The sequence below is a fragment of the Malaclemys terrapin genome, chromosome 3 (genome assembly GCF_027887155.1).
Source record: "Malaclemys terrapin pileata isolate rMalTer1 chromosome 3, rMalTer1.hap1, whole genome shotgun sequence".
Lineage (NCBI taxonomy): Eukaryota > Metazoa > Chordata > Testudines > Emydidae > Malaclemys > Malaclemys terrapin.
Window position 1 is genome coordinate 99,606,689 of NC_071507.1, and position 26,512 is coordinate 99,633,200.

The following is a 26,512-nucleotide window of genomic DNA, read 5'->3' on the forward strand; positions in this document are numbered from 1 at the left end:
CCCAGCAATTACCACCCAGTGTCAGTAATCCCCACCAGTAACAGGTTGATTGATTCCAGTTAAGCCTGAAGTCTTCTCTGTGCTACTGCAATCTCAGTGAGCAGGGTGCTCTGTCACAGATGCTTTAAGGCAGTGGTTCTCAAACTAGGGCCGCCACTTGTTCAGGGAAAGCCTCTGGCGGGCTGGGCCGATTTGTTTACCTGCCGCGTCCACAGGTTCAGCTGATCGCGGCTCACCATTCCAGGCCAATGGGGGCTGCAGAAAGCAGCGGCTAGCACATCCCTCAGCCCACGCCGCTTCCTGCAGCCCCCATTGGCCTGGAGTAGCGAACCACGGCCAGTGGAAGCCATGATCGGCCGAACCTGCGGACGCGGCAGGTAAACAAACTGGCCCAGCCCGCCAGGGGCTTTCCCTGAACAAGCGGCGGCCCTAGTTTGAGAACCACTGTTTTAAGGTAAAACTAGTTAATTGAGATACACTACACTTTTGAGTGCAGGTAATCTATAATTTCTGTGAGTAGCCAATATTAGGGGCTCAATGTCACAGGAGAATGATTCAAAGGGACTTGGCTATTAGGGTGCATCTACTACTATTAATCAGCAAGGAAAAGTTAGGGCTGGCATAGCTCACAGCAGACTACTTGAGTAGCTAAAAGGCTGGAGCACCTAGGTGGTGTTAGGGAGCTGACATCCTACTACCACAAGAAAGACTCCATCTCATTGGAAGCAGGAGTTAATAAGGTGACTCCCAGTCCTGGATACCCCAAGAATCATCACACAGAGATAGGTTAAAGATACCAATTTAGGATGGGAAAAAGAGTTATCTAAATATTGGCCAGCTCCAACTGATAAAAAACCCTTGTGTGATGAATGCCAGTAATTGCATATGCAATAGATTAAAAGGAGAATTTCAAGAGCACCTTCCAGTAGTGCACTACTGGATGTGACTAACACAGGGGGTCAGCAACGTTTGGCACGCGGCTCGCCAGGGTAAGCACCCTGGCGGGCCAGGCCTGTTTATTTACCTGCTGACGCGGCAGCTTCGGACGATCGCGGCCCCCACTGGCTGCGGTTCGCTGTCCCGGGCCAATGGGGGTGGTGAGAAGCCACGGCCAGCACATCGCTCGCCCGCACCGCTTCCCGCCGCCCCCATTGGCTCGGGATGGCGAACCGCGGCCAGTGGGGGCCACGATCGGCTGAACCTGCTGCATCAGCAGGTAAATAAACTGGCCCGGCCCGCCAGGGTGCTTACCCTGGCGAGCCGCGTGCCAAACGTTGCCAACCCCTGGACTAACGTTTATTCTTTTTCTCGTCCTCTCTCCGGGGTCAAAATTGGGCATGCAGTGTAATTTTTGAGGGGTAGGGGGAAGGATTAAATGTACACACAATGTATTTATATTAGAGAAGGCACGGTCAAAGTCTGTCTTGCCCTTAGAGCGGACAGTGGTGAGGTGTATAATTATCCTTCTTTCCTCCATTATGCCTAAGCAGTGGATTTATAAACATTCTGTATTACTTGAAGCTATCATCAGCTCTTAGGAAACTCCATGTCCAGGTATACTACATCACTGTAGTCCCGACAGAAGATGCTGATATGTATAACTGAGGCCAGATCATCGTCCACCAGGATGAGAGAGAGTCTCTTAACCAACTGGAGATAGTATAAAGCATTACTTGTGGATGCTACTATATATGAGAGCTTAGCATTTGTGAGGAATGCAGGAGTACTCTTTGTGAGTGTGAGTATTCAAACAAATGAAACTGCAACATGGATGCAAACTCTTCAAAGTGCTTTCCTCTGACTACCAGCATCACCTCTGTCTTGCTTGGGTTCAGTTTCAACCAACTGTTCTTCATCCATGAGTTGATTTCATCCAAGCAATGAGCCATCTTAGTGCTAGTGCTATGACTATATGTGATGTAGGATAAGTAGAACTTTGTGTCATCTGCATATTGCTGGCGCTTGAGTCCATGTTGTCTCACTATTTCAGCTAGTATCTGCATGTATATGTTGAACAGGACCAGAGAGAGAATGGTCCTTGTGGGCAGGGCCGGCTCCAGGCACCAGCCCACCAAGCTTGTGCTTGGGGCGGCACCTGGAGGGGGGCGGCGTGGCGCTTCGGCCCCCGGGGAGAGCGGGGCCACGGCCGGGCTCGCCGCCCTCCCCCCGGCGCTCTGGCCGCCCTCCCCCCCCGGCGCCCTCCCCCCGGCCGCCGGCCGCCGGGGGGAGAGCGGCGAGCCCTGGCTGGGGCTCTCCCCCCGGCGCGGCGAGCCCTGGCTGGGGCTCGCCGCCCTCTCGCCGCCCTGCCCCCTGCGCTCTAGCTGCCGGGGGGAGAGCGGAGCCCCCGCCGGGGCTCGCCACCCTCCTCCCAGGGCTCCGGCCCCGGCCGCCGGGGGGAGAGCGGAGCCCCCGCCGGGGCTCACCACCCTCCTCCCAGGGCTCCGGCCGCCCTCCCCCCAGCCGCCAGGGGGAGATCGCCGCCCTCTTCCCAGGGCTCCGGCTCTGTCCCCCCCCACCCCCCCCGGGCGGTCGGCGGCAAAAAAGCCAGAGCCAGCCCTGCTTGTGGGACTCCACAAGTGAGAGTTCTAGTGGTGGAGGTACTGTGACCCAGGGACCCATTACTGCCAACAGGCGGGGCGGGGGGGGGGGGGAGAGAACATGGGATTAATAGGGTTTTATAAGGATTTCCTGGGTTGGATATACATAATAGTTCACTGAGGGGTGCCATGAGACCCAGTAGTAGCCCACTGGCTGACATAATCATTGGAAAATGTATTTATGAATAATATTTAAATAATTATGAACCTATATTGAACATTATGTTCTTAAGGTCTTGGAGTTAAGGCAGGTCACCAGGAGGTGACATGCCTTAGAAATATTCCCTTCAGGCAGGAGGGAACAGATGTGAAATAAGAGATTGTGAAATCTATAAGAAAGAAAATCTACTAGATGAAACAGAGCAGGGAGTGTCCTGTTCATGAATAAAGATAAAAGATTATTCTGGTATATCTTGGAGCGTAAGGAAACACATTGAATCCTTCACCTGGGACAAGCTGACAGCATACTTGTCTCATGAAAGGAGAATCACAGCCAAGCCTGGCTGTAAAGCACTGCAAGGATTTTGGGTGAGCAATACTCTACAAGAATGTAACTGCCATAATGAGTCAGACCATGGTCCATCTTGCCCAGTATCATGTCTCTGACAGTAGCCAGTACCAGAGCTTCAGGGACAACGTACAGAACAAGGCAACAGAACAAAGATCTGCCCCTCTCTTCCATTCCCTGCTTCTGGTAGTCAGCGGTTTAGGTTTGCCCCAAGTATGCCCCTGACCATATTAGCTCATAGCCATTGAAGGACATATATTCAATGTGCAGCACCCTTTGGTTTCAAGCAGTATTAAAAACCCAAATACATGTTTCCACCTTCAGCACCCCCACTATAAAAATTGTTCCAGTACCACTGTGCAAGTGTCCAGTGGGCCTGGGGCTGGACACTCCATGGAGACCCTCAGAGGGCTTACAGCTTAGAGTGCACCAAGTGCACCAATTGTAGAGAGACAATGAGGCCTTCAAGGACTAGAGGGCAGTGCTTTTGTTGCCTGGGGCTGGTGGAATTGGGGAGCTGAACCACAGCAGGCACAGACAAGGCTTCCTCACACTAAGTGCAGGTGGCAGCTATGTGCCTCATGGTCCTGGATACTCCCAGGAAGTGTCACAGGAACAGTTTCCCATTACTACGTATTGGGTGCATCCCTCTAGGAAGGTCTTCAACCCATTTTTTAGTCCTCTCTCATCTGAGAAAACAGTATCTCATGGTCAACAGTTTTGAACAGTACAGAGAGGTCCAGGAAAATGAGAATGGAAGTTAGCCATCATCCATGCACAGCAAGAGTTCATCCATCAGTTCCTCTAAAGCTGTTTTTGTCCCATTCCCTGTCCTGAATCCTGATAGTGCCAGGACTAAAGACTAGGCATTCCATTCTTAGATAATTAAAAAACAGTCTATTTATTTATCTTTGCAGAAATAAACACTTTCACACAGCAAGGTTATTCCCTACAGTATGTGTGCTGGTGCGTTAGGCCCGTCTAGTCTAGTTTTAAATGTCTCAAGAGATAAGGCTTAGTGTTTCTATTTAGTGCATAAATATTTCTAATGTTGTTTACACTTAACTACCGAAGTGCCTTATAACATGCAGCAAATATCTAGCCATTATGCATTGTCTTCCCTTTGTGTAAAAATAATACACATAAGTTTTCAATGCCAGATGGCTCTTGAAACTGATCTCCTTTATAACATCTCCCACTATGAATAGCATCCACAGTCAAATTCTTAAATCAATCCACAGCATTGGGGGCCTTTTAGGTCCAAAAACTATAGCAGCAAACCCTGTTTCTGTTTGCAACTGGCCAGAAGACTGCGTTCTGTACTATTAGAAAAAGAACTGCCCATAACAATCCACACATTTGGAACATATTGACAGTTATATCTAGGAATCAAGCCACAAATCTTAAAAAATCTCCAATTGAAGCAGCCTGTCAAGGTTTAGCAACACAGGGAACCACGAACTTATCATTCCAGTGCTCTGCCTTCTGGTTTGAATACTGTTCAAAGTATCTGTCCTGATATTCAAAGCTCTCCATGTGGCTGATCCTAGCTAATGGAGAGATCCTGTTTTCCTCTGTAATCATGACTTCCCTCAACAGCTACAATCCACTGGAACAATTAAACTGTCAACCAGTGTAGGATGCTCCTGATGAAAGAAGCAAAACTTTCATAGGAGCTGGACCTAAACTATGTAACTCAATCCTGCAAGAACGGGCTTTGGAACAAACCACTTTCTGAACTAAAGTCAATATTCATTTAGTCAATTAACACAAAAGCAAACAAAGACCCCTACAAACAAATCAACCTATTTCTCTGAAATGTTGTGAAAAAAGAAAGAGAGGGAAAGTGAGGTTTTCATTTATATTTTTAAATATTTGAGTGGTACCCAGATACTATGGTGATGGGAGCCATATGTGTCTAGATACAGAGTTAAGAGGGGCTGAAGTTTCCAGGTGACATCATCATAGTTAGAACAAAATTTTTGAACCAGGCTGTTTTGAAAAACAGATTTTTTGTTTGAGACAAAATATTTCAATTTGTGTCTATTTTGGACAGTCTACGATAGAAACTTTAAATGAAAAATATTCCCTGCTGGGTGTGCAATATTTGTTTTCATTTTCATTGGGTTTTGGTTTTCAATGTTTTTATTACCAATTTTAGTTGGTCGGCTTAGTGACAGAGTGACATCTTTTCATTTTCAAAATGTGTCCATTTTGAAAACTAACAAAAATTCCAAAGGAAATTCAGAAAATGACAAAAAAACAAACAATTGCAGAATATAAACTGAACAAAACCACTTCCCAATATTGTTTACATTTCTGAGCTTTCTTTTTTCAAACCCATTCTAACAGCTACAAAGAGAACAAATGATGCCCTAGTGCCGAGCACCCTGCAGTCACAAAGGTCCACGTGAACAGCCAAAGGCCACGGGGGCTTGTGAGAGAGAAGGAACCTTCTGATTCCGACTGGTACCCCAGTACCCCTTATTGCCTCTGTCACAGGGCGAGGGAAGGGCAGAGACGCTAGAACTAGGCTGGTGACACTTAGGACAAGGAGCCTCATGCAACTTTGAGCCAACCGCAATACAAACCCCACTCATTGGAAGTTGGTCGATTTCTGTACAAAGTAATTAAGCCTCAGGGGGAAGGGGGGGGGGGAAGCAACAGGTGTATAAAGAGAGAGAGAGATCGATCTCCCGGGTAGGGGGAGGCGCGTCCACCGGCTCAGTGCAGACACTGTTTGTACCTGGGGGAGGGGACAAAACAACTTCCCCAACCAGAGCCAGCAGGAGCTGGTCCATTTCCTAATGTTGCCAAACAAGTGACCCACCCCCACCGCAAGGGCTCGGCTAGGGCGCCCTGCGCTGGGAGGCGGCTGGGGCGCTGGCTGGGGCATCCCCGAGAGGCAGGGGGTACCCGCGGGCGAGGGGCCCGTGGCGGCGGCGGCGGCGGGTCTCTTACTCTTTGGCGGGGGCGCTGATGTGCGCGGAGTTGTTGCGAGTGAGCAGCTCCTTCTTCTTGCTTTGCTTGGAGGCCATGGTGCCGCCGCCGCCGCCCCCGGCCCGGTGCTGCAGCCCGGCCGCGCTTCAGCCGCGGGGGGCCGCGTCCGCTCAGCGTTGCTAAGAGACGCGGAGCCGCGACGCCGCGGAGCATGCCCGGGAGAGCGGGGCTGGGCACGGGCCCGGGGGGGGGGGGGGGGGTAACAGGGGAAGTAGGAGAGACAGAGGGTAACTCACTAGTGGAGGGGGGTAAAATCGGGGGGACACAGAGGGGGCAAACCTGGGAGGGGACAGAGGGGTAAAATCCAGGGAGCAGGAGGAGGGGACAGAGGGCTTTGGGGGGGGGGTGTTCACGAAGGAGCCACAGCAGGGTTTCCCCTTTGTCCTGGAGGAAAGGTGTAGAATTGTCACAAAGGCAAGGAGTAAGGAGAGAGGGCGGGCAGGCAGGCAGGGGAGAGACACCATGTAGTTTGTTAGGTGGGAACATCGCTGCTCAGCTTGAAACATAATTAGGGAAGAAGAGAAGTGAGCTAAAAAGGGGGGCAAAGGGATGTAGGGTGAAAGCAAGTCTAATCTAAGCTCTGCTGGGGGCTGAACTAGACATCTCAGCACCAGGCAGCTGTAAAGGTGGCATAAAGCTCCCTCACTCAGCACAGCTGGGCAAGACCAAAACTCTGTCTAATGTGTTTAGGCATGAGCCATCTGTGGTTCATTCTGTGCTGTTTGGAACAATAATGATCTCCCATCACTCTCTGAGAGGAATTGCACATGATGCTTGCAAAATCCAAATCAATTCAGTCGGAGAAGTTGAACGCAGATGCTAGCTGGAGAGTTGATCTGCAAGTGTCTTTCCCAACCCTAAAGTGTTAAACACTTTCAGCTGTGGTTTTGGTGTTTAAGATACTATTCTGCCAGTGTAATTATTTTCAAAGAAGAAGAAAAAAAAAAAAAGTTGTCTGCCTACTATGGAACCAACAAAAAACTGCAGAGGGAGCTACTTACTCAAAGTACAGAAGTCCTAGGGCAAGCATCCCTCATCTTCATGAAAGTTAGGTCATGTTGGAACACAACCTTAACAAGTCATTTTAGCTATCATGATGCTGAACATGACTTAACTTCTCCTGTCTGCATTGACTATAATGTTTAACTTGGCATCAAAGCTGAATACTTTGCTAAGATCAGTCAAAACAGAGCCCAATTCTTCAAGGGAAACAATATGGATCCTTTGGAAGGATTTGGCCCAACCTGTTTTTTGCTAATCTCAACTGAATGCTCTCTGCTGAGGAAGCTAGCCACATATACAGGTGGAATCAGTAAATCTAATATTTTTGGAAGATTGGTGATTCAGAAAAAGTTTGCTTACTTTTAATGTGTCTTTTTTAAAAATTATGTAACTTCATATTGGAGAGACAAGGTGGGTGAGATAATATCTTTTATTGGACCAACTTCTGTTGGTGAGAGAGACAAGCTTGTCTCTCCCACCAACAGAAATTGATCCAATAAAAGATATCACCTCACCCACCTTGTCTCTCTAATATCCTGGGACCGCATGGCTATGACTACACTGCATATAACTTCATAATAGCTTTCAAGAAAATTAGGTTTTCTTTGTGAGAAAAGGCGTGTCAAATTTCATTTAAAATAAAAGGAATACATTTTAGAGTCTATTGTTAGCACTTTACGCTTCCCATCAGCATTCATTTCTTTGTAACCCTTCTGCCAGGTGGAGTTGGGAGCAACAAGGGCCGGGTTCAGTATCTAGGGTTTCCATTTGACAATGCAACAAAGAATCAGCTCAAATTCCAAAATTACACCCTTTCTCCCGCCTCCCTCCTCCACGTGCCTCTAAGAGGCAATACTTCCCCTCTTGCAAGCACTGAGTCTGTGTATAGAAAATAAAACTTTATTTAAAAGGGGAAGGGAACCAGGCATTAAATTGAAAAAACACCACAAGCATGATTCAAAAACATATGACCATGAGCAAAACACCCATCCCAAAGTACATTGGGTAATATCCTTTTACTCAGTCTCTCGCCTCATGGTGTGAAAGTTTGAGAAACAAATGTCCCTTTAACATACAACTCCCCTCTCCCTCCACCGCACTCCACTCACATTTGTTGTCCTTCGTCAGCAATGACCCACAGTTCAGAGGTGCATTTGCAAGAGTCCACCTCCCACCCTGGGAGGGGCGGGAGGAATCCAGCAATGTTTCAGCTGCTGCTGCCATGCTCTTCATTCTGCCCGCTGCTGATCTGCTGGAAGCTCCAACGTCACTCACTCCTCCACTGGCTGCTCCACGAGCAGCTTTGCTCATTCTGCTGCCGGCTGCTCTGCCATCATTCACTCTGCCACTGCCCTCTCTACTGCAGCTTCTTGGATGTTTTGAGGTCCTACTACAAGGGGCGGCTCTATGTATTTTGCCACCCCAAGCATGGCAGTCAGGAGGCTTTTGGTGGCACACCTGCGGGAGGACTGCTGGTCCCGCGGCTTTGGCATACCCGCCGCCGAATTGCCACCAAAGCCGCCGGACCGGTGGACCTCCCGCAAGCATGCCGCCGAAGGCTCCCTGACTGCCGCCCCAGGCACACGCTTGATGCGCTGGTACCTGGAGCTGCCCCTGCCTACTACTTAACACGGCTCCCAGTGATTTCAGTTATTAGGTGGGGAGCCTCACTACTAATACAGTTTCTTTCACCACAGCAACTGTCCCTTAGCAGGTCTAGTGATTAGAGCTCATTATTGGTTATTTCAGCTCTAGTGATCTACAACAAAAGACTCTCAATTTAGTCTTAATTAGCTCTCTTGTTACACAGGAGAAAGAGAGGAAGAATCAAATAATGTCTATGACCCTTAGATATAACCACTGCTATAAGAGACATGTATCTCCACTAACCTTTGGCATCCCTACCCACTGTTTAATGAGCACAGTTCAGTTGAGGGTGAACTGTTGGGGGGAGGGATAGCTCAGTGGTTTGAGCATTGGCCTGCTAAACCCAGGGTTGTGAGTTCCCTCCTTGAGGGGGCCACTCAGGGATCTGGGGCAAAATCAGTACTTGGTCCTGCTAGTGAAGGCAGGGGGCTGGACTCAATGACCTTTCAAGGTCCTTTCCAGTTCTAGGAGATGGGATATCTCCATTAATTTATATTATTATTATAACCCCATAATCAGGGCATGCCAAGCACAGTTCTCCCCTTGATTCACACAAGGATAACCCTTATTACCCCAAACCCAATAATAAAGTGCCTTGCAATCCAACAGTAGCCAAAAATGATCATTTGGGCAAAGCAGCTCCTTCATATTGTGCAACAAGGCAGAGTGGGTGTGTCTATGCAAACCAGATCAGTTCCTGAAGTCTTCTCCCCACAGCTCATCACTAGATATCAGGGGAGAGCTCATTCAGACCCTGCTTACACATTATTAGAAATAATAGCGTTATGGGTATGACTTGAGCTTTGTAAAACACATATGTTTGGCCAAATCCTGCTTGCCTTCACTCTGTTCCTCACAGCTGCCATAGTTAGTTTAGTCAAGCCCGTGATTCAGTGCACCCAGAATTTTTATAGTTGACCTACCAAGGGGAAAAATTGGATTTCCACTCCTTACTTTTTTATGATGAATAATGAAATACCTGTCAGGTCTTCTCTTACTTTATTTAATTGCTTTCTCTTCTCCACCCCTCCCTCCACCCCCATAGAAATTCCAGTCTCATACAATCTATTTTTTCCCAAAAAGACTTCTTGGACAATTGGAAGAATAGTAGATTTATGATATCGAAGATAATTAGCAAAAGAAATCTGATTGCCATAGGAATTTATGTTGACTGCCTCGCTCCTCCCATGTAAGACCTCAATCCAGCAAAGGCATACATGCTTAGTTTTGCACACTGTCAGTCAGGGCCGGCTCCAGGCACCAGCAAACCAAGCAGGTGCTTGGGGTGGCACATTTTCAGCGGCGGCATTCCAGCCAGCCTTTTTTTTTTTTTTTTGCACTTGGGCGGCAAGCCTAGAGCCGGCCCTAGCAGCAGCAGCGCATCCTGCATCGGGGGCACCCTGGGGCTGCTGCGGTTCGAATCGGGGAGCAGCGCCCGCACCTTATGGCCGGGAGGGCTCCGAGCGCAGGACACTCAAGCTGTGGGCTGCCCCTTGGGGCACACGGAGCCACCTGCAGGTGCCGCAGGGCAGCCGCCCCCCAGCGCCACAGCCGGCGCTAGACGAAGCGTCCAGAGCCACCCAGGGACTGCGGCAGGACAGCCAGGAGCAGCAGCAGGAGCGAGACCATAGAGGGTGGGGCGCTGCCGTGTGGGGCCTGCATCCCGCTCTCTGGGGCTCCTTTCCCTCTGAGGCTGCCCTGCCCGGCTCCTCAGCCCCCTGCTGGGGCGGTCCCCCGGCTCTGTCCTCCCTGGTCCTGGCCGGTCCTGGAGGCGGGAGCCCTGGCTGGAGGGACACTGGGCTGAGGCACGGCCTGGGAGCCCCCGCTGCATACCCCAACCCTGCCAGCACTGGACTGGCTGGAGGCGAGGGGGCAGCGTGCAGAGTCAGCGCTGGTGGGGGGAAGCCCAGCGCTGGAGCAGCAGGCAGTGTGGGTGGGGGAGAGAGCCCAGAGTTGGGGCGGCACGAGGTGCAGGTGGGGTGGGGGGGAGATCCCAGAGTTGGGGCGGCAGGGGGTGTGGGTGGGGTGGGGGGAGAGCCCAGGGCTGGGGTGGAGGGCAGCCACAAATTTTTTTGCTTGGGACCGCAAAAAACCTAGAGCCAGCCCTACTGTCAGTAGTCCCATTGACATGAAAAGACAGGCCTTTGTGGAATTGGGACCTAAGTGCTTTTCTTAGAGGTAATCATTTGATTGGGGAGGAAAAGCTCCTATTATACATGTGAGTCATTCAACCAGATGTGTAGTGCATGCAGGAGCAGGGGGTGGAAGGAGTTATGCAAATCAAGAACTGCATAGTCTGCAGATTCGTTGGACAGGGCCCATGGTCGCTTTCATCCTTGCAATGTTTGAAACCTTGGGACGTATAGCCCTTATGGCATCATTCACAGTCCTGAAATCTATGGAAGCAGACCTAAGACATCCTCCAGAAGGCTACGGTTGGGAAAGTATGGTTAGAGATTGATATAAGGGAATGGGTATGTATGCTATTCTGTGGAAGGGAGCAAGTGTGATGTGTGTAGAAGTTGTGGGTGGATGTAGTGGATATGGGGAAAGCGTTGATGTGATGTGTGAGTAGGCATAGATGTGGTGAATTTGATGTGAGAGTGTTGTAAAAGATCAAGTCTGGATGTACACGCCATACACGAGGGTTTAGCCACACAACCTACAAACATGCCACACACTATGTTGAGCAAGGGATAGGGTAGCAGGGCAGGGGGGAGGGCGGTGAGAGAGCAAAACTGAAGTTCCTAAGATTCTAGTGTGTGTTAAAGAAGGATATATGTGTGCTCACTCTCGCAGGACAATTAAAAGTTACAGGCAGCAAAATATCTAGTGATCTTTAGGGAATAATCCTGTAATGACAAGTATTGACCTGTCTTTTCTATTATCGTTTACATTGTCTGCTTCTTGGTTTGCTACATTACCTGATAATTGTCTTTAACTATGGTCTTTTGATTTTACCTACAGGGAAGAGGATAAAATCCTAAAACTTGGAGAGCAGTATGTTTAAAAAACACTGCTACAAAAGGAACAAAATTGTCCATTCACAGGTATCTGATATCACATCTCTTAATTACAAGTTTTGCCCATGAGCAAATATGACAATGTGGAATACAAGTTTCCCAAGCACTTCTAATGCAGCATTACATTTTACCTTTTTTGTTTTTATTTATAATGTTTTTCTAGTAGCAATTTATATTGTGCTAATCACTAGTTTTCCTGATGCAGTTCGGATTTTTGGTTTTGTTTTAAAAGACAATCATTAGGTGGCCAGGAGATTGGTCAACAAAAACAAAATGTCCAGCTCACGACAAAATACTACTTATTTGCAGTGACGGATGTTTTACAATTTTTAAATAGTGGGTTTAGTATTTGTGAAAGGTGTTTGAAACTAAAGCTCTTTATGTAATAGTATTTACTGGAGTCAATACATGTGACATCCCCCAGGATACAATCTGGACTGTTGAACCGCTGCGTCCCTTTAATTCTCTAGCCCAGGGTGCCCTTTACACTGCTATGCTAGTGACAAACAGCCTCTCCAGGCTCTGCTTATACACAGCTCTTAGCACATAAAGTCACTCCTAGCAAAGTTACGTGAATGCCCACCCAGCCACTCATGAACTACAAACAGGGCAACACCCATAAATTTCCCAGCCCCAGCCTTTTATCCCAGGAATGTGCGTCTTGCACTGCTCAAGACACCCCTCTCCCCGAATAGTGTAAGCTCATTAAAAGTCCATCATTCCATCAAAGGGAATGCTTACACACCAGCCTTTGTTAACCTGAGTAGAGATTCCCCAAACACTTCAACCAAAACATACTAGTTTATATAAAAGAATAGAACAAGTTTATTAATAGAGAATGCTAGATTTTACGTGATTATAAGTGGTAAAGGCATAAAAATCAGACTTGGTTATAAAAGATAAATATGCAAGCTATTTCCCAAACTTTACTAAGCTAAATAAGATATGAAAGCAAAAGGATTTCTCTCACCCAAAACTTTCAGTAGTCCATACTAACTGGAAAGTCTTTGTTAGAACCACTCCCCACAATTCAATAATGGTTCTTTGTCTTTCAAACAATCTTACTGCCATGAGTAAAGGTGGGGGATGAGAGTTGGTCACTGTCTCTTATTTTATACCCTCCTCTCTTTGAAGACCGCTCCGCCCCATACCGGGGTCCAGACAAAGCTGTCCCCTGTGTACATGACATTCGAAGCATCTTTCAGGTGAATTGTAAATTTCTTGTTCATGTCTTATGGGTACGTGAAGTTTGAGACATTTTTGGGGGTGACATGCAAATCTTTTGTCCCCCCCGATGGCGAATGGTGCTTCAGTAACTAATAGCTTTCTAATATCTATGATCAGTCCTTTGTGGGCACTGATGAGCTAGTCTGTGAGTATTTTCCAGAATGACAATATATTTCAGTAACAGTTGAACATAAGAATCTTATAACTCCATGCAGTGTTGCTACTCATATTTCAACAGAACAATAATGTTCAGTAGATTATGTGTTTTCAAATGATACCCCCAGAAGGAATACTTTGTACAAAATATAACCATATAAAAGTGGTGAACATGGGGTATAGGGTGTCACAGTACATACAGACCCCTTCCATATGACAGGAGTATAATCTTCTGTACTCTTAACCCATGTCATTTAACAGAGGCCGGAACATAAAGAACTCTTTCTTCTGCCATCACACTCATCCTGCGTTCTAGAACAGAAGTAGAAGTGAAATTTTCCAAGCTTCTTCATACTGCCCTGCCCATGTACCTGAACAATAACATAGCAATAGTTCAGTTTAGTTACTTGTTTCATCCTTGTTCTCTCTATTAAGATGACCAGTTAAAATGACATTGTCTATTCAAATCTGTGTCAGAATTTACGTTATACATTTTTTTTTACAAAATTTAAGACAAAAATAAAGGTTTCTGTGGAAGTTCAATAGTTTCCATTGGATTTATTTTTATTTTTCAACTAGTAAACATTCACCGAGTAGTCTATAACTCATACATTACATCATTGAGACTGACACAGCGCAATTTATTATAAACAAAAGTTAAATTGACTTCAGGGCTTGAAAGAAAAAATAGCTCAACAAGATGTATAAATAATGACCAAATATTTTAAAAATCAAATGTAAATCACTTTTAATCTAAGATGCTATTAGTAACATAAAAAAAATGTGTTTACAACATAGGATTTTTCAGTTGACTATGTCTCTTTAAATAAGAATTACCTGTATGTATCAGAAATGTGTTTATTATATAGCATTTATGTTAATGGCTGACATTTTTATATTATTACAAATGCTTCAGTACACGAGATAGCTTTTTGTAACTATGGCTTAAGATTTTAAAAAGTGGGAAGATAAAATGATGAGAAGCTAAGTATTGAAAACACATCTAAAGACGATCTCCCAAAATTACTTAAGGCCCTGGTCCTGCAATGAACTGCACTTGGAGGGACCTCTTTGGCACTCCTCCTGAGCTCTGTGTATGCACAAAAAGTTACCTGTGTGGAGCTCATTGCAGAATCAGGGCCTAACTTTAAAAGACATTTTCTAAGCAGAAGAAACAAAGAGTTAAATCCTGCCCATATTGAAGTCCATGGTCATTTTACCACTGACTTCAGTGGGGCCAGGATTTTACCCTAAATCCCTATTAATCTCCTAACTTTGGGAGAGGGGATTATTCCAAAAATTCGTCTATCATATTTTAAAACTTCAGCATTTTGTTATGTAACATTATTGCACTATTTTTTCCACTTTCATTCAGGAAAATACCTTAAAAGGATATAAGGCCCACTGCTCAGTGAAGAGGGAGAAACAGTAACAGGAAACTTGGAAATGGCAGAGATGCTTAATGACTTCTTTGTTTCGGTCTTCACTGAGAAGTCTGAAAGAATGCCTAACATAGTGAATGCTAATGGGAAGGGGGTAGGTTTAGCAAATAAAATAAAAAAAGAACAAGTTAAAAATCACTTAGAAAAGTTAGATGCCTGCAAGTCACCAGGGCCTGATGAAATGCATCCTAGAATACTCCAGGAGCTAATAGAGGAGGTATCTGAGCCTCTAGCTATTATCGTTGGAAAATCATGGGAGACAGGAGAGATTCCAGAAGACTGGAAAAGGGCAAATATAGTGCCCATCTATAAAAAGAGAAATAAAAATAACCCAGGAAACTACAGACCAGTTAGTTTAACTTCTGTGCCAGGGAAGATAATGGAGCAAGTAATTAAGGAAATCATCTGCAAACACGTGGAAGGCAGTAAGGTGATAGGGAATAGCCAGCATGGATTTGTAAAGAACAAATCGTGTCAAACCAATGTGATAGCTTTCTTTGATAGGATAACGAGTCTTGTGGATAAGGGAGAAGCTGTGGATGTGGTATACCTAGACTTTAGTAAGGCATTTGATACGGTCTCGCATGATATTCTTATCAATAAACTAAGCAAATACAATTTAGATGGGGCTACTATAAGGTGGGTGCATAACTGGCTGGATAACTATACTCAGAGAGTTGTTATTAATGGTTCCCAATCCTGCTGGAAAGGCATAACAAGTGGGGTTCCACAGGGCTCTGTTTTGGGACCGTCTCTGTTCAATATCTTCATTAACGACTTAGATATTGGCATAGAAAGTACGCTTATTAAGTTTGCAGATGATACCAAACTGAGAGGGACTGCAACTGCTTTGGAGGACAGGGTCATAATTCAAAATGATCTGGACATATTGGAGAAATGGTCTGAGGTAAACAGGATGAAGTTTAATAAAGACAAATGCAAAGTGCTCCACTTAGGAAGGAAAAATCAGTTTCACACATACAGAATGGGAAGAGACTGTCTAGGAAGGAGTACGGCCAAAAGGGATCTAGGGGTTATAGTGGACCACAAGCTAAATATGAATCAACAATGTGATACTGTTGCAAAAAAAAGCAAACATGATTCTGCGATGTATTAACAGGTGTGTTGTGAGCAAGACATGAGAAGTCATTCTTCCGCTCTACTCTGCGCTGGTTAGGCCTCAACTGGAGTATTGTGTGCAGTTCTGGGCACCGCATTTCAAGAAAGATGTGGAGAAATTGGAGCGGGTCCAGAGAAGAACAAGAATGATTAAAGGTCTTGAGAACATGACCTATGAAGGAAGGCTGAAAAAATTGGGTTTGTTTATTTTGGAAAAGAGAAGACTGAGAGGGGACATGATAGCAGTTTTCAGGTATCTAAAAGGGTGTCATAAGGAGGAGGGAGAAAACTTGTTCACCTTAGCCTCTAAGGATAGAACAAGAAGCAATGGGCTTAAACTGCAGCAAGGGAGGTTTAGGTTGACATTAGGAAAAAGTTCCTAACTTTCAGGGGGGTTAAACACTGGAATAAATTGCCTAGGGAGGTTGTGGAATCTCCATCTCTGAAGATATTTAAGAGTAGGTTAGATAAATGTCTATCAGGGATGGTCTAGACAGTATTTGGTCCTGCCATGAGGGCAGGGGACTGGACTCGATGACCTCTCGAGGTCCCTTTCAGTCCTAGAATCTATGAATCTATGAATAAGATTGGGCTTACTGTATTAAGTCACTATGAAATCAGTCTACAAGTCTAGTAGAATGTCTATTGTCTTTTGTTCAAGAACAGGCTGAGATTTCTAATATTAAAGATGATGAACAACATTATTTTCTGAACTTATTTCACCAAATTTAAAGTTCTTTGTAAAGTGCTAATTTCCACAAAGCCAGAGAACATATGGAAAAATTAGTCAATAGTTAGTTCGTATGAATGTAAGAGAGACAGTTCCTCTCAGACCTAAAAGGTCACATGGCCAAATTCTCCACTATCTTTCACATTGTGTATCTATTTGCATCTGTATAAAGTGAGCATAAAATGCTACCAAATCAAAATAGTAGTATTTTATATCAACTTTGCACTGGTGCAAATGATTATAAGGCACAAATCAGTCTCATGATTTTGAAAGAACTGTGAAATTTTATATTTGGAATTTCTAAATAGTTGTCTTTTCTCATTGGAAAATGGTGGGATAAATTAATTCCTGATATAACTCCAGTGAAGTCAATACTCATTGAAGTGACACCAAGATTAGGAAAATGTAAAGTGTATCAGCAAAGATTAAGTACTTTTGATTTCAGTGGTTATGAAAAATACTTATATAAATATTTGACATTGATTGATATAATCATTTTTCAGATGTGTGCTAGAGAGATTGGATTTCCATCATGTCTTGTTTTCTGAATTACTTAGGCTATGTGCTGTTCCCAAATTTTCAGTACTGAATGCAAGAACCCTGATGAAATAAACATACATATTCACTCAATTTTAGATCATTATCTCATTCAAGCTATATCTTTTGGAAACATGGAAATCAGTGGAAATTGTTTTGTCACGTCTTAAAAGACATGAGTAGATTATCAGATGAAGGAAGAGTATTCATTCCTACTCAGAAGCTGTGACATCTGGAGGCTTTATTTTAGACAGATATCAGATCTTGGTCTATATCAAGATGACAGAAGGCCAGGGAAATATTGCAAGAGTTCAAAGTGGAAAATTCTTCAGCATCTTGGCATTTTCTTCAGACGCTGTGTCTGATATCATCTTGTTGAAATAATGTGCCTTGGGACAGGGCTCATTTAAGAACTCTGCAAACATTTTTTTTTTAACTGAGCAGCTGGTCTCTTCCAGGCAATTATGCCATCAAATATTTGCAATACAAAAGAAGCAGGGATGATAAAATTTAAAAATGTTGCAGCACTGAATATAAAAATAAACTACTAATTCATAGGTACTAATTTTTTAGTTCCAGAAAATTGATTTTTTACTGTCACAGGCGTTAAAAAGGCAATGGAAAACTTTAAAGTTGTGTTAAATAATTTTTATCAACAGGTAAACAATTAGCATTGTTTTAAGGCAGTTTGTTTTGTTTTAGGTGGAACTGTAGCAACTACTTTATTTTGGTTACCTTGGTATTGCATTAAAATATTATTTTAAAACTAAAAAAGTCCTAATCTTACAGACATTGTATCTTATTAGAAAGAAAATATAAGACAAAATGCTCTACATTTAATAGAGGTTCTTAAAGGTGGCAGAAGCATTGTAGGACTGTGCTGAGAGGATTAATGGGAAAGGTGCAGCTGCAACACCAGTGATTTGGTGTTTTACTAGCCCTGTAGTGGTGCAATGCCACCCAATGCATGATGCAGTAAAAGTGAACGTACTCAAAGCAAGTGCTAACCAACAGAGCTGATGATACACATGTGCCATGATAAGCACTTGTGTGTGAACATGAAGTATGTTACAAACCTGGCTGTTACTTGCACTACCACATTTCTGCCTTGTTTACCTATAGAAAGACTTACAAGAATCCAAATGTGAAGTCAGTTGGAATTCAAGCTTGGCAGGTGAGATTGTTTTAGTTTATGAATATGAGGGATGACAGGGATGGGGCAGCTTCTGGGAAATGTGCAGGAGCATCATCTGCTCTGAAGCTGGTTTTGTGGACAGGGGGAGAGGGCAAGAAACAGAAAAAAATATTATAGTGGCCCAGAGCCACAAAGATATTTAGGCTCCTAATTTCCATCAATTTCAATGTAAATGAGGAATCTAAATACCCTTGTGGATCTAGGCCAGTCCCCCTTGCCCTCTGTCTTGTAAAATGGCAGTTGTGTGTTGAGTTCTAGTTGTTTTTTTTTAATATATAATTACAACCCGGGTGGAAAAAAGCCAATGACTTTTTTTTAAATCATTTTTTTATTTAAATACATTTTATTAAATACATTTTCTTTACTTATTTAAAATTAAATTATGACAACCTGTATTAAGGCCAAAACTTATTATAATATATTAATCATTGCAAGTAAATAAAAATATTAAGTTGTACATGTCTGCTGCCAAAGTTTTGGAGAAAGTCAAACCACTGAACTGGTGGAAATCACTGGCTAAGCACTTGGAACCGCTGTTTGTAGAAGAGCTAAACAAGCTTTAGACAGCAGTAGCTTCTGCAAGTACAGAGAGAATGTTTTCTTCATTTCAGTTCATTCAACTAGTCCAGTGGTTTGATTTTCACCAAAAGTTTGAAAGTAACTACAAAATATTAAGCAGTACATGACTGCTGCCAAAGTTAAGAAACCAATCTGGAGTTGAAAAAGCAGGAAAGTTTGTCTTCTTCTACCAGTCTCAGACTATGTCTATACTGTGCACCTTAGAGTGGCACAACTGTGCCACTATAGCCGTGCTGTTATAAGGCATGCAGCATAGCCGCTCTTTGTCAGCAGGAAAGAGCTCTCCTATCGACAAAATAAAACCATCCTCAACAAGGGGAGGTAGCTTTGTTGGCAGGGGAGCGTCTCCAACCAACAAAGCACTAGTAAAACTTTTGTCAGTCAGGGGAGTGTTTTTTTCACACTCCTGACTGACAAAAGTTTTACTGATGAAAGTGCAGTGTAGACATAGCCTAAGAATAAAAATTAGGTGTGAGAGGATGAGAGCTATTAGTTCTAGAAATCTTGAAGGACATGGTGACCAGACACAATCAGTTCAATTCACTAACTGCAGATACTTCCTTTGTTTAATCAGTTTTAAATGTAAAATATGTTTTGGTTAAAAAAAAATTCTTATGCATCCAACATATTTCAGATAATTTCATTAGTTAAACTTTTTGAAATGCTGTTTTTGTACATTTTAACTGCATTCCAATTTCCATCCAAACAGACCATGACACAAATCACAAGTAAAACAATCCAGTAAATAATCTCATCACTAACTCTTGTCCAACATCAAAAATGTAAAAATAAAGAATCTGAATAAATGTATGTTAAGCAATTATGTAGCTTAAGTAAACATATAGATATATAGTGCATCATCCTGCTTAGCTAAATGTGCCAAATTTAGTGCAAAGGCTATATTTAGTTGCAAATTAACATGTTATAATCATTAAAAATGAATGAGAAATAACCTTTAATAAAATAAAGTACAAATGCAACATGAGAATAAAATTGAAGATTGAAATCAAGGTTTCCTGCTCTCCAATTTCAATCATGATTGAAATCAGCAATTTAAAATCGCTTTGATTTAAATCAATCTACCCTGATTACAATGGTAATTAGAAAAATAAAAACCATGACTTTTTAGTAAAAGTGAAGATTTTACAATATAGATCTTGACAAAGGTTGTTGTTGTTGGAGGCAGCTATCTTAATGCTGTGTGCTCTGTAAGAAAAAAAAGACTTCAGAAGTTTTGCTAGTTTGCAGGTGCTTTCTCATTTTATTTATGTGAGAACATATTTAAAGTTCCAAAACCTAACAGCAATTACAAGGGCACTTTATTTGGAAACTGCTAAGACCCAGTTTCCAAGTTGCAGAAGAGTCTGGAGAGTGAAAACAATATATTCGCAGGACTGTGTATCTCAAAAGCCTCTCAAACCATAAAGTGCGTCAGAGACACTCTCCCTGGAGTGAAAAGTTCCCAAGAGAAAGGGGTAAGAGTGTGGCATCTTTATTTAAAGATGGGAAGAGAGAGGGGGATTTACAAGAGAAAGTAAAACAGAATGTAAGAAAATCCCTCTGGGATCTATCTGGACAGATCCTGGGACAAGAGAGGAGCTTATTAGCAGCAGGTGAGTGCCTCTGGAACATCACAGATGGTCCTGGTTTAATTGTTTTTCAAATCATCATATTGGCAGCTCTAGCAGCACCTCTGTGTAATAACAAACCAAGTACTGTAGCAAACTGACACCTGAAGATGCCAAGCAAGGCAGGGAGTGAAGAGAAGGAAACGTGATTTTTTTTTTTTTGTATTTTTTGTCTTAATGGATAATGACAACATTCAATGGCCAGAAAAAGCAGCAATGGCATTCACTGCTCCCTTTCATGTATTGCTGATTTAACATGGTAGGTGAAGGGTGAGAATAAGGGAGATGTCTGGTAACCAAAATTGTAGATGTGGGAAGACAGGGGTGGGCAGCACAGCAGGAGCAGCACTGTTTGTGAGGAGGAGCAGCATTTGTTCAGGAAACACGGGGAGCAAGGCCATGAACTGTGTGGGGACTGGGAGGGGGTCATGGAGAACCTGTCTGTTCGAGGTGGTTGGAGAGAAATGAAGCTGTGTAGTGGGTGGGGGAGTTGGGGAGAAGCTGAGCATTTCTAGGGGTAATAGGGTAGGGAAGAGCCAGGTTTCTGCTTGAGGGGGGCCATAAGCTGCGGGAGCCAAGCTCTAGCAGAGCTTCATTCTGACAAACCACCTAAACCCGAGGTTAGTCAGAAGCAGTAGCCGTCTGTCAAACCATAGGATCTTCATTGGAATGAAACTTCTCTTCAGTTCACTTCTCAAGTCATTGGGATTCTGGGGAGCCAGGTGGGGAAATGGATTATTTGGGAGAGAATATGGAAGGGTGATGGTGAGTAGGTTTGTGCTGGGGGGCAGGAATTGTAGAAGAAATAAGCAGTCTGTAAGGGGGCTGCACTCTTACAAACCATCTATATATTTTGACAGAGAGGAGCTTCACACTTCCTTACTCCACACACACACACAGAGAATGGTCCACCACCACTTCACCTTACTACCACCCTGCTCTTCACATGCCTTTTTCCATACTGTCTTGTGCCTCAGCCTCCCCTGACTTGGAACAGGGCCAAAGAGAATCTTTTATGGGTCATCAGAGTGAAGCTACATTTTGACAACCATAGCTGCCCTCTGCAAATTTCCTTGTCTCATCATGCAGCCCTTGCCAGAACCACTTTTGAGCCCAATCCCATTACATAGCCCCACTTCCCATCCCAAAAATCCATGGGGATAGAGCCCTGATTCAGCAAAATTACCAGTAGTGTAATTAAGCATGGGACTAGTCCCACTAACTTCAATGAATTTACCTGTGTGATTAAAGTTAGGCATAAAATACCTTGCTGATTTGGAGCCTGTGGGCTTGATCCTGCTCCACATATAGACAGTGGCTTCAATGGGAGCATGAGCAGGTACTATGTGAGGAATGGAGCTGAGGACTCTGAACTGGGCTGCACAGTGGTGGAGACCAGCAGTAGATGTTAGATCTGTGCAGGTCCGTTGTCTGCTCTGTGTGGATCTAAATTATATGATGATTAATAAAGGGAATAACTTTTTGTGTAAAATGTGAAAAATTAACCATTTCTGAGTGTGTGTGTGTGTGTGTGTGTGTGTGTGTGTGTGTGTGAAGTTTGGCATGACTGTGATTTTATAGTTGAGTCCTTTAAAGAAAAAAAGGTGATACTCAGTGGAAACATCAGAAACGTAACATCATCTCTGAGAAGGTTTCTAAATTTGACCCAAAAATATTATGGAAAAATCAATTACTGTTTTAAATTTGGAGACCACATTCAATCATTAAAGTGTGAAATATAGGGAATTTATACTTTAAGTGCAAATCTCAATGCAACGTTAACTATAGAACTACTAGTGCATCTCTATAATAGATTTGTTTCACTTGCGATGGAAATGCAGGCATGTTGCAGGAGGTTTAAAGGGCCATAGTCTTTTTTGTTTTTTAAGTCAAGACCTGCACTGGAAATCAGAACAAATCCATTTTAAATGTGATTAACTACACTATGGTATTAACATGCCCTCCAGTGTAGATGGTATAGGGTAGAGACAGGCTAACAGCAGCAAAAACCAAAACACCTAAAAAACCCAAACACCCTAACACTCAATCCTCCTATATTGGGTGATAGTTTTCCATCATTTTTTAAATGTTTATTAATAAACACAGCTCAAGGCAGAACTTGGAAAAATAACATCAGTAACAATATATATGCTGAATGAAAGTAGAAATCATTAAATAAAGACAGTACGGGGGAACACAAACAAATACAGCTATACAAAAGGTGATTTTTAACTAGTGATATCTACAGGAGTGAAAAACAACTTAATTATGTTATCTAGTTAATATGGATTATTAATGCAATAAGGTTTAAGTGTTCTAGAATTTGAAACTGATGTGAAAAATTAGAAGTAGTTATGGTGCTTGAAAAATTATACCATAGGATCAGCTGTAAATGTTTATGACTGGAGCTTTCAAAACATCATTTCATTGTCTTGTGTTTTGTCTATTAAAAAAGCTTGGTTATTAAACAAATAAGAGCTGTATAACCATTAAAGAGCTACAGAAAGAGCCAAAACAGCATGGTCATCATTCACTACTCATCTACCATTTATATAAATAGTAAACACATACACATCCAAACTAATCTTAGGGTCTATTTTGTAATTTGGTCTATCTGTGATTTAAACAAATTCCTGCTCCTGAAAAGCAGAACAGCATGTTGTCTCCCACTGTGTCCCAGACCTACAACAGATAGAGCACCTTTGTCAGTTCAGCCCTACTTAGACCCTAAATTATTTCCCAAGGCATTTCTTTTCTGGCTCATTTGATTCTTCATGGGCGAGGCATCAGCTGTCTACAGTAAACGTCTGTATAGTACTTCAGAAAACACATTCATTTCTACACATACTCACATTTTTAGTATTCCCCCATATTTACCCTTGTAATATCTCATTTTTCCATGGAAAGAAAGATTGTCAAACTAAAAGGCTAGTACAGAACTTGGATCCAGATCCTCAGAAGGTCTTTAGGCATTGAAGTCCACCATTTAGGCATTGCTGACATTCTCAAAATTGCCAGTCAGCTGCAGCCTATCCCCATAGGCACGTAAGTTTCTGCTGGTCAGCATTCATGAAGTCATCTAAGCCCTGACACTGCCCCACAACTAATGAGCTGCCCCGAATACCAGCTCACACCAAAGCTCCAGCAGCCCTGAAGCAGGATCTCATATGAGACTGGAGAACACATATCTTGCCAGTACAGCAAGGTGTATACAAAAGACAGCTGAGGCATGCAGGTCAGGAATTTTCAATGAGGGGTCTGTGTCTGTATTGCTAGACAGGACATCTTCCCACCTTTGTCCTCGTCCCCAGGATGCGGAGTCCCAGGATGCAGAGTCAAATCTCTGTTCTGCCCAATTTGGAGCAGGGACATGAAATAACATTCCAGCTGAGTACCCTAACCATCAATACTGAGTGGAGGGAGACACCTATCTCTGGCCTGCGAGTCATGTTCCTAAGGCCCAGATCAATGGGAATTATGTGCATAAATATCTTTAAAGATCTGGCCCTAAGCTCACTCTGCCTCCACTTTCTTCTGCATCTCGCTTCTGGTTAACTTACCCAGCTCCCTGCTCATCTTGCTGGTTTTTGAAGATCCTATCCTTATGTGCCTAGCACCCCCCATTCATTGCATGGACAGCCTGGGCACCTAACTCAATTTGAGGATTCCACTAGGTAGCAGGGCACCTAGGGGTTAGACATAGCGACATCTAAGTACCTTTGTGGATCTGGTCCTAGGAGAGTGCAATCAAGGGTCTTGTGTTAGCATTCTAGGCAAAGAGCATCGCATCTGCAGTTCACCCATTCATCATCTCCCTCTGGCAGAGCAACAACCAAGTCCAAATCCAGTTGTGAACCTATGGTCTCAGTTTTTGACTCCTGGAATCAGGAGTAATTCTACTTAAGTCACTGTTGTTAAAACCATTGTATGAGAGATCATAATCAGGCCCCTACAATATTTCTAATTTAGCATTGTACCACATAAATGCCACTAGGCTGATTACAAAATATATTTCTTCAAGGGCAGAATATGGGGAAATTAAGTAATGTATACTTCTTAAAAGAGCAAAAATAATGACTTGTGCAATAATTGCTTAGAGAACTTTTTGAAGTATTCTTCATATAACTCAGGCAATACAAGGACACAATTATTATCCCAGAACACCAGATGATCAGCATATCCCTCAAACTCATCTAGTTTAAACTCAGACACTTTTTCTGTTTGAAGAATCTGTAGTAGGAGGAGGAAAACACACTGAACCCAAATAATTCCATTCTCTTACTAACCATTGATTTTTAAGTGCCACTACTGTGATTGACTAGACAGTAAAGTAGCATTCAAAGTAACAAGAAACCCTTGGTTATACATTAGTGTCTGTGTGGCAGTACTAAGTGATACAATATAATGTGATGGATGCCTAACAGCATTAACTGATACAACACTCTGGTGAGATTCTACTGTTATGTAAAATAATGCACAATAAAGTAGCAGCTTAACTGTTTGACATGTTCAATGTACCATGTATATCAAATAAGCCCTGGAGATATAGAAAATGAGGCATGATACAAAATTGCATTTTTCCTCAAAGTCTGTTTCATGAGTCATGACACTTCATCAAGACATTTGTGCTATTTCCAAGATGCCCTATATTCTGCAATATAGTATGGATAAGTATGGATTTTTCTTAGGGTGTTTTAGTATCTCTGAAAGTGAGAAATGTATAGAACTACTTAGGAGGCAAGCAAGTTTCTCCACATACTATGATGATATATGTTATGTGGTATATGGTTTTCATGGTACAGCCATGAAAGTAGCTTAATCTAACCTCTAATTACCATACTTTCCCAAGTTATCATATAAACACCATGCTACTAAAGGTTACATATTAGTAAAAATCTTAACTGGTGTCATCACTGTAACTTTGCCAATGCACCTCTAATGGACATCAAAACGCCAGCTATTCTTGCACAGCTACTTGGTCAATCCTTACAAGTTGAGCGGTGGTTTTGTAATGTGGATAATCATTCAAAGACAATTTCAAGTAAATTAGAACCACGCTGATGAACCTTTGCCAATAAAATTTCATTTCAGGAAATTCCAGCACATATTAGAAGCCTGCTGAAACATTCAGATTGTTAAAAGAAGAACAGGAGTACTTGTGGCACCTTAGAGACTAACAAATTTATTAGAGCATAAGCTTGAAGTGGGCTGTAGTCCACGAAAGCTTATGCTCTAATAAATTTGTTAGTCTCTAAGGTGCCACAAGTACTCCTGTTCTTCTTTTTGCGGATACAGACTAACACGGCTGCTACTCTGAAACCTGTCAGATTGTTAAGTGCATGTTTCCTTCAGATAGTTTTGCCCACAATGTACTTCTATTTCTCCATTCTCCAACTCTCTCCATTCCCATGAGCAACACATACACTGCCTTCCAGAAGACAAAATGTAGCTTCCCTTCCAAACCATCCAGTAGTCTCCAGTAGTAGTAGATTAGATAAATATGTGTGTGTGCACACACATGCACACACAACACACACAGTAAGGGAAATTGAAAATAAAGTGTTAATCATTAATGGCCTGACACATCTATAAAAATAATTTTTCAAGCTAGTCCAGAGGCGGGCAAACTTTTTGGCCTGAGGGTCACATTGGGTTTCGGAAATTGTATGGAGGGCTGGTTAGGGGAGGCTGTGCCTCCCCAAACAGCCAGACATGGCCTGGCCCCTGCCCCCATTTCCTCCCCCCCCCCCGCTTCTCGCCCACTGACGGCCACCCCGGGACTCCTGCCCCATCCAACCCCCCCTGTTCCCTGATGGCTCACCGGGACCCCTGCCCCATCCACCCCCCCGCTCCCTGTCCCCTGACCGCCCCGACCCCTATCCACACCCCTGCCCCCTGACCACCACCCTGAACTCCCCTGCCCTCTATCCAACCCCCCTGCTCCCTGTCCACCCCCAGAACCTCTGCCCCTGACTGCCCCCCACCACCCCATCCAACTCCCCTCCTTCCTGACTTCCCCCCAGAACCCCTGACCCCATTCAACCCCCTGTTCCCTGCCCTCTGACTGCCCCGACCCCTATCCACACCCCGAACTCCCCTGCCCTCTATCCAACCCCCCCTGC

The 26,512-nt window shown here is 43.6% G+C and overlaps 1 protein-coding gene across 2 annotated transcripts in view; it reads right to left on the bottom strand.

Annotated features, from left to right (window-relative positions):
• ADGB (androglobin) overlaps nt 1-6,143 on the bottom strand; it is a 206,653-nt gene extending 200,510 nt beyond the window's left edge. For both annotated transcript variants that reach the window (XM_054024508.1, XM_054024507.1), the window contains exon 1: nt 6,067-6,143. In XM_054024508.1, the coding sequence (XP_053880483.1) occupies nt 6,067-6,143 (77 nt within the window). The remainder of the gene's footprint in view (nt 1-6,066) is intronic.
• Nucleotides 6,144-26,512: the final 20,369 nt, after the last annotated feature.